The sequence below is a fragment of the Schistosoma mansoni genome, chromosome 4 (assembly GCF_000237925.1).
Source record: "Schistosoma mansoni strain Puerto Rico chromosome 4, complete genome".
Classification (NCBI taxonomy): domain Eukaryota; kingdom Metazoa; phylum Platyhelminthes; class Trematoda; order Strigeidida; family Schistosomatidae; genus Schistosoma; species Schistosoma mansoni.
In genome coordinates, this window is record NC_031498.1 from 9,716,309 (window position 1) to 9,730,090 (window position 13,782).

At 35.7% G+C, this 13,782-nt stretch overlaps 2 protein-coding genes across 2 annotated transcripts in view; both read left to right on the plus strand.

Moving 5' to 3' along the window:
- Positions 1-3,813: 3,813 nt before the first annotated feature.
- On the plus strand, positions 3,814-4,154 carry Smp_187900 (hypothetical protein; the record flags this gene model as incomplete). The annotated part of the gene is made up of 2 exons (XM_018796763.1): positions 3,814-3,940; positions 3,976-4,154. Coding segments are annotated over 2 exons (306 nt in total), but the record flags the coding sequence as incomplete, so codon positions are not given.
- Positions 4,155-6,080: 1,926 nt separating this feature from the next.
- Positions 6,081-13,782, plus strand: part of Smp_156630 (hypothetical protein) — a gene marked incomplete at both ends in the record, with an annotated part of 60,882 nt that continues 53,180 nt past the window's right edge. The window contains one exon of the mRNA XM_018796765.1: positions 6,081-6,161. Within this exon, the coding sequence (XP_018651874.1) occupies positions 6,081-6,161 (81 nt within the window). The remainder of the gene's footprint in view (positions 6,162-13,782) is intronic.

Genomic DNA, 13,782 nt, shown 5'->3' on the forward strand with positions numbered 1-13,782 from the left:
TTAGAGTGAGCCAAGCAAGTCTGTTTCCTTTATTCAGGACAGAAAAGCCTTTGTTGAGTGTAGGTACTAGATGCATATATTATAGACTGTCTATGTGTTAACTACAAATCGAAATGAACAAACAATATAAAAGTCGTTTAAGGTTATGTGAACCTCCTTTTGCAGGCTTGATGTAAGAAATTGAGTATAACTTTAAACTAGTTTGATTCAAATCTTGCTCTACCATTGAAGTGCATTAGTCATTGTCAACCAATGATGTTTGACAAGTTAACCGTTCTTCTCTCATTTAATTTCGCTAAATACATCTAGCGGCATTAAGCAAGCAGTTGATACTTCGAAAACAGTTAGAGATAATGCAACCTACATTCATCAGGTCTGATTTCTGGAATGTAAATTGAGGACTTTTGTTAAACAAGAGTTTATTGTAAATGTCATATTTTTTCGAATTCTCTATAGAAAAGAGCTGAAGCCCATCGTATAATTTACTCAAGCGTGTTTACAAATCCACGCTCGAGAAGAAAACTCCTCCCAACTAGTTTATGTCAAGAGGGAAAAACAGAAGTTTCCTTTCAGTTTATACAGTCTGGCTTTTCTTCACCCTTGAGGTTGCCTTTATTTCTACACTTTCAATTATCTGTGTGTTAGAGAATTAATTACCATGATTGTATAAGTGACCTTGAAAAAATAATATGGTCACAAATAAAGTTAAAGTTAGAAACTCTCGGCAGCGGAGCGATTAAGTTGCTTTTGACGGTCACGATGATCATAAAGTTAAAGTTGGATCACACTTACATTATTTACTCTGTTCCATGGAGTTTTAAATAAGGCTTCTTCCTCGTAGATAACATTGCGCTAACCCACTGACCCTCTGAAATCGCGATATAGTGTCAGTGGATCTTATTTTATAGTTCACACAGGTCACGTAGATTTTGATAAACCGTTGGACATAGTCGACCACCAAGTTCTCCTCTGGTATCTGAAGTCTCCGTTTTTAGTAAGTGCTTGGTGAATTAACTGCAAAGTCGGTGGGTGGTGGGGTTATAAACAGTCGAAGTTCGCGTTAAGTTATCTTAATGATAGGTGCACTGAAACGTTTCATTCTGCATTAATTTCGTGCTTATTGTCTATTAAATCCCAACCAATTAACTTATGTTATTAGATCTACCAATTGATGATAATCCACAAATTTGAAATGGGATATAGAGTCCTTCAACCACCATGGACATTTTCTGTCACATAATCTATCAAAACATCGAGAATGCAACCCCTTTTAATACTAGTTTATGTGCAATGCTAGCAGTCAGCAGTAGTTATTAACAAAGTTGCGATGGTAACGTCACTGGAACTTCTTTTGTTTAGTCAATTCATAGTCTGTTTGTTGGGCTGTAATGATTTCGTAATCAAACAAGGCTGTATCACTTAGCAGAGAAGCTCAGTCATATGATCGGATTTCACTGCTGGAAAATCCACACAAGTTTGGAATGAAATACATAGCGGTTAGGTATAATCGACTGCCAGATCAGAATAAACGAACGCATAATGACACAGAAAGCTGTTTCGTCCAGACCGAAATAAATACACCCTAGCCTAATTAATTAATATGACGCCACACTTTCCACCATTGAAAAGAAATGCGGTATCTTACTACGTGATACGTCAGATTCTTCTTTTTATTGATGTCCTGCAGCATCTTGAGCATGCGAAGTCTCATGTCTTTTCCACAACTTCAAATTGTTTGTCTTGTTAATAACAGTTTTCAGTGCTTTTTAAGCATTGTCTAGGAGTAACTGTTTTTATCAAGTCTACTTCGAACAAATTCAAATAATAGGAGTCGATGAAGTACTGAAAATAAAAAACTAACTCCAAATCCGATAGTCAAATTTAATCATAGTTACGACCTGTGAACTACAGAAATGTCACTTTATGATACGGTCACGATGCATTATGTCAGTGCTAAACCTCATGAAACTAGTAGATCATGACTTAGAAGACGATTTCGTCAGGGTTTTCAGTGTATTTTTACTCGAGTGACAATGTGAGGCTTTGCAGTCGGTGTTGAGAAAGGGCTGAATAATGTCAGATGTTCCAGAACCCCGGTCTATTTAGTGTCCACTACTTTCGGAGTGAATACATTTTGAATTATTGACGCTATAGAATCTAACGATGTTGAAACCAAACTGGTGAGTCTGCACATAAGGCTATTGATGTGTATCACGGCGAATGATAGAACAAGATAAATATAATTCGCGCAATCCCATCCCTCACAGTTTATTCTAATGTACATTCTAATGTATTTACCCAACAACGTCAAAGTGGATGAATACCAACAAAACCAGCATAATATCAAGGGTTAGTTGAGTAAAGTCCGGAATGCAGTACAAAAAGTTTTGAGTTACATCTAGAAGTTTCACTTTCTTCCACACTGTACTACGATACACACCAATCCTTAAAAACTAATATCCTCCTCGAGGACAAACAATGACTACCACACTGATGAAATCAAATATATCTCAAGCACTCAGTGTCATTGATGATACCGATAAAGAATGTGCCTCAACAAAAGCTATTCTAAATGTTGTACTCGAGAAGGAGAAACGGAAGATCACAATAATAAGCCATAAGAACCGTATGAAAAAATCATATTCAAAGAACGAGTTAGGTGAGACTTTTAAGTGTGTCTACGGATACACGACCTCGGAGGTGTAGGCTGCTTATATCCACATAAGTAGTATATAACAATGGTCGGACATTGAATGTATTTCAGTAGAAGATTGACAACGAAAAACGGGAGCGAATATCAGTTGGTATGAAGATGCATATACAATAATGATCGAGGACTATGGACTGATATTTTCAGAACGAACGCTCAAGATAGTTTGCAAATTAATTGTTTACTGTATGGTTGTCAGATTTTAGTGAGATATTTTGTATTTTTTGCGTCAAATACATGCGATTGTCCCCACACGTGTTCTGTTCACTACAGTAGAAGTGATCGAAAAAGTAAATCTCCTACACTCTGATATGACCTGAAGGTTTTGGGATTTCTCTTGACGAAATATGATGTTATCAACAGTCGAAAGGGGATTAGGCTCAACACCCTTCAAACTCCCATCATATAAGCGTTGGCTTCTAATTTAGAGCTCAGTTTCTCACGTTCTCGTCATAGATATGACCCCATTCAGTATCATCAGTTTGCATAGCACTCTAATGGCCTGTCTCAACTAACATCGATACATTTAGTATCACTCATAATGACTGTGATCACTTTTAATCTTTTCGTTGGGGGATGATTATAAAATCTTTTCAGGCTAGCTGAGTATGGTCTAGAAAGCCTTTTAGTTACTTTGTTCTAACCTCGTTTCAGGAAAGAAAATTCATTCTTCAGATGAAGAGTTACAGCCTAGAGTGTTTTAAGCATAATCTCAGATTATTCTAAATGATTCAGACATCAGACTGCCAAGCGATATGTTCTATAAACAAACGAGAGTATATACTGTATTTGGTCCATGTTATTTCTCTCCACTTCTCGTAACCAATTATATGAAATAAATAATGACGATAATTTACTGGAAAGACATTTATATAATGTATTTCCAATGATTTTCTTTAAGTAATAACCGTAATTCTTCTACTACACTACGGTTTTTGTTTTGTTGTTCCAGTTATCTACATACTGATAAACATTAAATGAGCGTTTATTTGTCCAACGATGCTTTTACGTCTTATATCTTTTTCGTTATTTATAAGTTTTATTTACTCAGAATCATGTCGAGAAGTAATTGCTTGTCCATATTTTAAACTTAATTTCCATAGAATGACTTGCAAATAAAAAGCACAAGTTGTGATACCTCTGGAAATAGATGGCTTTTCAAAATACCAAAAGATGATAGAACATGTGACATAAACGACTTGAGTTTACCAAGAAAAGTAGATAATTGTGGTAAGAATGTTTTGATGTTGCTTCAGTTATCCCAGAAATAACTTGTCCAAGTGGAATGCATCTTAATTTGTTGTCAGAGAACTGTGAGGTCTGTCCATCTGGAACGTATTCAACAGGTGATATGCTTGAAGTAACAAAATGGGATTCGATGCCAGATTTTCTGACCTCTGATACAACTTATGGCAGTTTATCTAATGTAAAATGCAACTTGTGAGTTTTTGAATGATATATCTTAATACATTCATCTTTATTTCATGTTTTGTATGGAGCAATGTTCATAAGTATTTGTGAATATTGTACATGTAAAAGACATTTAACATTTAGTTATCATAAAAAAGATGACATGCACGTAATTTGACTAATATGGGGGGATTGACTACAGGGTGCCACTGAGTGTCTTTGACTTCTTTACCACCCAACCTTTAGTGAAGCTCAGTTGTGAATGCTTCCTTGGAATAATTTAGCAAATTTGACTGTTCTGCTTGTTGATATAATATACAAAGGGATGATAATGTAAGAACTCAAATTGACATTTAACGCAATTGCTTTGATCAAATTTTATTCGCTTAGTATTTTGAGGATACAACTGGTTTTCTAACTTTACAATTAGCTACCAGTAGCGCCTTCTATAATCGAAACCTTCTTGGCCAAATAGAAATCAGAAGTCAGACGAGAAGAGGTAGGAAAGATATATTTGATACGTTACCAATATATCGAGAGGCGTTCGTTCTTAGCTATCTATTGAAACGTAGGAGCTGTATCCCACGCCGAGTCGAAATGTGATCTGGTACGGATGCATGATCGAAAGCCTTCAGTTAAACAAGTCCACCTAAACAACGTGGTCAGCATCCAATGTCGAACAGTTAGAAAGCTATTGATTTTGGGGAATTATTTACAGTTACAATTTCAATAATTCTCTGTCTACAACCCATCACCATCGTCGAGACTTATTTCACCAATATAATGTTTATGTAAATTGAATATTAGAATCACTCTGATGTACCATTTCTGTACATTTTCTAGTGAATATATGCCGGTCTTGACCACTATTCCACTTTTTAAAACTTTACCCATGCATACATGGTAACGCCAGGGTTAAAGTTTTAAGAACTGTTGTTAAAACATGTTGATAGCAGAAAATATCTTATTTGAGTGAAGTATTTTGATTCTACAATTGTTTTCATGAGCAGTGGTTTTATTATATTCAAGTCAAATAGAAGCTGTTGTTGGCTTAAAAGTTGCTAGCTTTGTTGAATTATCTGCTACAAATAGGTTGTTGAGGGGCAACTGAAGACGTACAACTATGCATCTGACTGAACTTTGAAGTCATGGTTGTGAAAAAGTATTAATAACTGAAGAAAGACTTGCAGAACTGTAAGAGTTAGTCTAAAGGTCTAATTAAAGTCAATTAGGAGTTACTTAATCTTGGTGTTCTGAATTTGAAATAAAAAACATATTACATGTCTAGAAAAGATAGTAATTCATATCTGCCATGGGAAATGTCCACTCGCTTGTAAGAAACATATAATGTATAGAACTGTTGGCAGCACTGACAGATTTTCATTTTTGTTCTGACTTCTTGAAAAACTTTGTCCGATTGCTATTAACTTATTGTTCTGAATTATGCTGTTTTTACTTGGGTTTCTTGCTTCCAGATTTTAAATTTTTTAAAGATGTTTTGAGACTAATTTTAGACTTTGAAAGAAAGCTATTAGTGCTTTCGTAAAATTGATTTATATTTTTAAATTGATCATACCTTTAAAATCCTTTTTATTTTGAGATTTTACATTCCATAATCACTTGGTTTTTCATTTCATCAACCTATATAGCCAGTTAGTTAGAATTTGTTTAGTGAATTCATTCGCCTTGTTGCAACGAACAATATTCATAAAGCTAAAGAAAATAAGAAATATGAGAACATTTTAAGTCAGCTGTTATTATGGAATTATGGAATTCCATAATGTCAATCAGTCTGTATATGATTTCCGTATTGCAAGTTAACAATTGATCTACGTTGAAGTGTATAGCTAATGTTTACGATGTTTTGAATTCATTTCAATTTGTTCTTAGAACTGGTTGGTCACCTCAAGGTAAACACTTGGTTGGAAAAACCACAGACAGTTGCACCGTGATACTTTCAATGAAAGTTTATAACCTTAAGCCTGGAACAATAACGTTTACATATCAAATTCAAGAATATGGAGGATTGGCTTTCTTTATTGTGAGTAATAAATGTGTGATGCATATATATATATACTCGTTTGATGAATTTGGTTGCTTGATTTTGTGCTGCCTGTAGCTCTGGTTTTATAGAGTTAGAATCGGTTGTTGGTTAACGTTCTCCAACTAAACTCACATTCTATGCCGAAAACTTATTATTTGAAATAAAAATATTTCCGGACGGGCTATGGGTATTATAATACGGTTGATTTATCTACTGGCTTGGTCGTACATACCTAACCGGATAATAACTTAACTTGTAATGGATTGAATTATTTCGATGTTGATATTTCGAACAAAATTTTACCAGTCGTAGTTAAAATATTTATTTCTTAAGAGAATGACTTTAATATTGTCACTTTAACAAAGTGTTCTGGAGTGGACGTCAAATCTGGGATGGCGGTACATCCAGCTGACGAGTACCAAACATGAAGAAATCCATTTGTTTTTTAGCCGCATTCCATCTGTTTTAGCAAAATAATGTTTTCTTAGTTCCTGCTTTCTAGCATAATAAACTTAAAGAGAAATTTAAAATCATCAAAAATAGTTTGTTGAAGATGACTCGATAGAGACTTTTGTTAAATAGAATGGCAAAAAGGTATCTTGAAAAAAATTAGGTGATTTTAGTGTTTCGTGAAAAATCGTGGTACAAACCTGGCCACTCTAATTGGAACATGTGAAACAATTGATGTGGATCGGAAACTAATCATTAATTCAGTTCTTGGACTTAATTGCTATTCGGACGATCAGATCACAATGTACACCTTTATAATAAAGCCGAAGGCTAATTAATATAGACTTTCATCTTCAATAGTAGAGTTAATTAGTGATATATTAACAAAGTCATGAAAATAAAGTACCTGATTGAAAACAATTGAGAAGTTTGGTGTTGCTTACTACTTACTTACCTAGTAAGTAAGTATCGGAACATTTGACACTTTACTATCGACTTATATATTCATAAACACCCCAATAAAAAGAGGGCTCAACGCTGCCTCTGGTCACAGATTGGTCACCATCGATGATGACTAGAAATACAATCTGAAAAACACATAATCTCAAACTTAAGACTACCATTCTTCTGGGAAAAAATATAGAATACGTTAGAGTTTAGAAAATAGTTTTCTATGGACTAAAATAATCATAATTCAATTAGATGTCTATTTGTAAGCCCAGATTTTGGTATTCTAAGGAATTAGGGATTAAGATACATGTACATTTTAGCGGACAACTACATATATTGCACTCTTAATATCAAAAGCCTCTAGTTTTATATTTTATCCACCACCGAAGAACTGTGTTTAAATAACTGGACACTATTCCATTAATTTTGTTCAGACAGTATTACTTAAAATGATTTATATTGCTATACAGTGTTGTGTACATCAGTAGTTTACCAAGTAATTACAATTAAAGATGGTGACTAAATTTAAGCAGGCTACATCATATCCGCTCAATATGAATAACCATTCAACATAAACTAACAACTTAATTTAAAGAATTAATTCTTGAGGTCATAATCTATGAAGTGAATGATCTAGAATATATGTGTAAGAACAAATAAAAAATATTACCAAGATGACATAAACATAACATTAGATTATATGGGCGCATAAAACACAAAATAACAATCACTATGCTCTAACCCTAGTATTCAATCATAACACATGGATATAAATCCTTATCAACATACTGAATTCTATCTCTTTAAGGATTAATGAATACACAATACTGATAAGTTGTTTAATAAGATGAAATTATTTAGAACAATCTTTTCTTCACAAGCATTGTGAGCAAAGATGGATGGTGGCTAGCAGTGTAATCCAGGACGCACGTTTCGTCCTATTTGGGACTCGTCAGCTGGATCTACCTGCATCTCAGAGTTGATGTTCACTTTGAGACTCGAACCCAGTACCTTTCGCTTCAAATGCCATCGCGTTATCCACTCGGCCACTGAGTCCTGATAGCCACTTGCTTGTGCAATGGGGTGAAGTTTTAAATTCATTTAGTATTGTTTGTTTGAATCATCCCATTAATGTTTAGGACTGCAACTGGTCAGTGAAGTGAATTTAATCTTTCTTTTTTAACTATTGATTATCTGTAATTTTAGTTACTACCCTTAAATATCAAAAAAATCTTTTTCAAGGCTTAACCACAGTTTTATTCAGAAGAAAGGAATTTTTTTTTAAAATCAAACTTATCTATGTAATTATATTCTAGTTATGAATATTCATGATATAAGGGTGAATTTATTGTTTTGTCTTTTTTATATATTGCGGTTGTATTCTTTGTTTATATATATACGTATACATTGAATTTAAATGATGTTATATGAATTTTAAAACAATCAATTTTGATATAAATTTGATCAGGGTAATTCGATTTATTATTATTATTATTACTTTATTATAAGATGTAATTTTTTTTAAAGTGACCTTCAGATGTAAATGTTTTATTTTGAATATTAATTCAATAAAAGTAAGAATTTAGTACAAAACTAAGAATTCAACGGATTTTTGTTTCTTATGATAGGTTTTTTTTTGAAAGCTTATTGATTTAATTTTGATAACTTTTAAACATGTAAATTCCATCATCTATTCCATATGGTTAGTTAGTCGAAAATCGAAAAATTGGGGGCCAAAAACCAGATTAAATAACATTGAAAGTTTAATCAGTTAACTGAATGAAGATAAATGAATGAAGAATAATTAATAATGATGAAATATTTGTTCTGAGATTTAGATTTTAAAAAAATACGTACGTTTTAGGAATTACAGTGTTATAAACATTAATGCCCTGGTACAGCCGAGAGTGGGGAGAGTCCTCTCTCCCTCTCGAAATGCTCTCACATGGTCACGCGTATATAGCCTGTGCCAGGGAAGTCCTACACACTGCCTTCTCGTCACATTACTGTTGTTTACGAAATTGAAAGGACGAAAAGAGAATATCCGGCGCTTTAATCGGTTTCGTGGACACGAGAAGTCCACCTAGGGGAGTTGGAAAACCCTGATTCCAAACCAATGATGCACATGGGCTGCAGTAACCTCAGAGAACAAATGGCGTATGAATCAATCGTTGGTGACTGGCTACCATGGGACTGCATCTCCTTAAGATGCTCCACTGCCTTATGGATCAGATCTTTCGGTCAAAGGCTCCGGGTGTGGCCACTTTAAGAAAACCACCCGCTTCGGTTTGGGCGTCTGGGCAGTATCACAGCCCTTACACAAATCAAATGAGATTTGTGTGGCGCATATGTATTCGATGCCCCTTTGTATCAATATTTACGTGTTTAAATAAATAAATAAATAAATAAACGTAATGAAATTATCAGAAAGAGGTTTTGCGGAGATTGTAGTAATTTAATAGTTGAATTCTTGAGTTGAATAAATCTAGACCACTTTGTAAAACCTGAAAGAACTGAACGGCCGTTTTGTCTTAGTGTGGGGCTCCTCAGTGGTGCGCATCCATGTTGCCGATTGCGCGATTCGAACTTAGGAACTTCGATTTCACGCGCGAATGCTTCACCTCCAGACCACTGAGCCGTTATTCAACGGTATTGATGTCTAACTTCAATCTATTCATTATTTTGAGCAACCATTCATCCATTATCTTCAGTGAGACATTGCCTCACAACAGACACGGTCGAACTCCAATGGTCACATCTTCTCACTAGAACTCCAGGAATCATCTCTTGAAGCTAGTCACCCGTGAGCACAGGATGATCATTATCAGAAAAGGGGTTTTGTAGAGATTGTAGCAATTTTAATAGTTGAATTCATGTGTCAATTACAGCTTTGCTGAAAAGTTTCATACTAAGACAAAACGGCCGTCCAGTGCTTCCAGGTTTTCCACGTTGGTCTTGCATTATTCGACTCATGAATCTAACTATTAAATTATGAAATTAATTAATCTACTTATAAATATCAAATAAGTTCTTCAGTATTGTCAAAATTTTCATTCAAATTTAGGAATAATTTAAAAACAGAATTTCGTTCTCAACCACAAATCAGTCATGGATATAGTAGAATCTAACACAGATATGTATCAACTCATGTTGACAAATTTTGTGCTCATAAATTAGTATGATGAAAATCAGAAAAGTCTATATAATCATTGTTATATTGTTGAATGATAATTATCAATTGACCTCGTCATATAAATCATAAAAATATCCTTAAGACTATTGAACGTGTTTCCATTCACAACTATCTCCAAGACTAATAATTAGTAAAAAATAAATCCCAAATGATAATGTGGATAACTGAATGATGATGATGATGATGTACAAACAGTTTATGAGTTTACTTATGAATATTTATCAGAAGGGGGTTTTGTGGAGATTTCAGCAATTTTATATAGTTGAAATCATTAGTCAATTGAAGCTAGATCACAATGGAAAACCTGGCAGCACTGTACGGCCGTCTCGTCCTATTATGGGACTCCTCAGCAATGCGCATCCACGATCCCGCCTCGCGAGATTCGAACCCATGACATTACTTACGCCAGTTACCCCTCGTGGAGGAGCATAGGTCGCTCACCAGCATTCACCATCCAACTCTGTCCTGAGCCTTCCTTTCCAATTCTCTCCAGTTGTTATTCATCATTTTCATATCTGCTTCTATTTCCCGGCGTAGTGTGTTCTTTGGCATTTCTCTTTTCCGCTTCCCTTCCGGATTCCAAGTTAGGGATAGCCTCGTGATGCACATTTATGATTTCCTTAATGTATGCCCGATCCACTTCCAACGTCTTTTCCTAATTTCCTCTTGAGCTGGAAGCTGGTTTGTCCTCTCCCATAAAACGCTGTTGCTGATAGTATCCGGCCAATGGATGTTGAGTATTTTGCGTAGACAACTGTTTATAAATACTTGTACCTTCCTGATGATGGTCGTAGTAGTTCTCCACGTTTCAGCTCCATACAGTAGGACTGTCTTGACGTTCGTATTAAAGATTCTCATTTGGAAGTTAGTTGACAGTTGTTTCGAGTTCTATATGTTCTTCAGTTGTAGAAATGCTGCCCTTGCTTTGCCAATCCTCGCCTTTACATCTGCATCCGATCCTCCTTGTTTATCAACGATGCTCCCCAGGTACTTGAATGTTTCCATCTCTTCCAGAGTTTTGCCATCAAGTGTGATTGGGTTGGTGTTCTCCGTGTTGCATTTGAGAATCTTGCTTTTTCTTTTGTGAATGTGGAGGCCTATCGATGCAGAGGCTGCTGCTACATTTACTGTCTTCATCTGCATTTGTTCGTGTGTATGAGAGAGGAGGGCTAGGTCATCTGCGAAGTCCAAATCATCTAATTGATTCTGAGCTGTCCATTGTATTCCGTATTTCCCTTCCGATATCGAATTCTTCATAATCCAGTCAATCACTAGAAGGAAGAGGAATGGGGAGAGAAGACAGCCTTGTCTGACTCCGGTCCTTACTGGAAATGCATCTGTCAGCTGTCCTCCATGCATGACTTTGCACTGTAGTCCATCGTATGAGTTTTGGATAATGTTGACAATCTTTTCAGGAACTCCATAGTGTCGAAGAATTTTCCATAATGTTCTCCTGTCCACGCTGTCAAACGCCTTCTCATAGTCAATGAAGTTGATGTATAGTGATGAGTTCCACTCAACTGATTGTTCAACGATGATCCGTAGTGTCGCAATCTGGTCTGTACTATAAATATATGAACGATATTTAAACTATTGATTGCTGATTTGCTGATTGCTGATTGCTGTTCACTTATCATTATTATTGTGAATACAATTTCATTCCTGTTCAACGTGTTCTGATTTTGGGGTCTTGTCGAGTGTCATCGTATAAGAATACTAAGCAATAGGAATAGCTGGGTCGTTTATATAAAAAAAACACAAATATAACACTTTCTCTGCTCGTGTTCGGCTGTTGTTAATTGCTAGTTTCTTGTTCTTCCTTTCTTGAATTTTGTCCAGGGTTCCCATAGAGATCCATTCCTTGTGATGATGCTTCTTAGGACCAAGAACCTCCTGACACGTTGAAGTTAGTGTTTCTTTTATCCCTTTCCAGTTGTCCTCCAAAGTAGTTTCTTGTTCTTTCAGTAGATCCTGTAGAGCTTGGAACCTGTTGTTGAGAGTTATCTTGAATTCATTGAGCTTTTCAATATCTCGAAGGAAGGCTGTATTGAACCTTTGTAGTGCTGTTTGTCCAGTTGTCCAGTGTTTCTTTAGCTTCAGTCTCATTTTGGCCACAACCAGGTGGTGATCTGAAGCTATGTCATCTCCTCTCCGGGTTCTCACATCTTCCATTGATCTTCGGAATTTTTTGTTGATACAGATGTGATCTATCTGGTTCTCTGTGGTGTGGTCCGGTGAGATCCATGTAGCTTTGTGTATGCGCTTGTGTGGGAATATTGTGCCGCCTATAACCAATTTGTTGGATGCACATAGGTTTGCAAGTCTCTCCCCATTTTCATTTCTCTCTCCTAATCCATGTCGTCCAATTACATCTTCATATCCTGTGTTGTCCACTCCAACTTTAGCATTTAGATCTCCCATCAGGATGGTGAGGTCCTTTCTTGAGCACTTCTCTATAATTGATTGCAGCCTTTCATAGAACTGATCTTTATCATCGTCGTTGCTATCATTGGTGGGTGCATAACATTGGATAACGTTCATTGTGATCCCCTCCTCCTTTGTTCTGAATGATGCTTTGATTATCCTGGGTCCATGAGATTCCCATCCCACAAGTACATTTCGTGCTTCTTTGGACAGCGTTAGAGCAACTCCCTGAGTGTGTGGAGCATTTTCCCCTTCGTGAACGGAGTACAGCAACATCTCTCCTGTACCTAGCCTTTGTTGTCTAGTTTGTGTTCAATGGGTTTCGCTGATTCCGAGTACTGCCAAGTTGTATCTCCTCATTTCCATTGCTATTTGGCTGGTCTTTCCTGTCTCCCACATTGTCCGGACGTTCCATGTACCTATAAAGAGTGTTGCTCTGGTTGTTAGAAGGTGCATCGGTCTCGTGACTTCCGAAGAATTTCGTCTTTCATCATGAGACGTCATAATTATTCCTTCAACTCACAGGGCAGAGTTTAAATGGTTTGAATTATTTTTTCTGGTTAGCGTTTTTTTAGCGAGTCAGCTTTTCTACGAGATGGGGACGCTAACCCCATGCCCAATCCTCCTCCTTTACCCGGGATTGGGACCGGCAGTAACTCTAGAAGAGCTACAGGCGGAGAACCCATGACATAGTTATTAGTAATTTAGATTGATTTCAATGTTCAATTTCTAATTGTTCATAATCTTAGTCAGTAAATACCATTATAAAACTTGATTATCTCTATGGAGTCTTTTGATCAATCTACATTTCTTTGTTATCAAAAGATGGAAGTGTTTTATTTTATGATATGACAGTATTTTCCCAAGATCTTCGAGAAAACTTTTATAGGTCAAAAATAGCAAATAGAATTACAATTAGTATGTAACCATATAATCCATTAAAACTATGTGGATATTGTAGTCATCAGTAATTTTTCGACTAATCAATCTATCAGATGATATTTCTTGATGAACATATATTTGTGTCAAATAAATTTAATAAATCGTTAATAAGTAGTGATGTAGGTGTGTAGTCTTAGTTTTGAACTGATCAAGATCAAT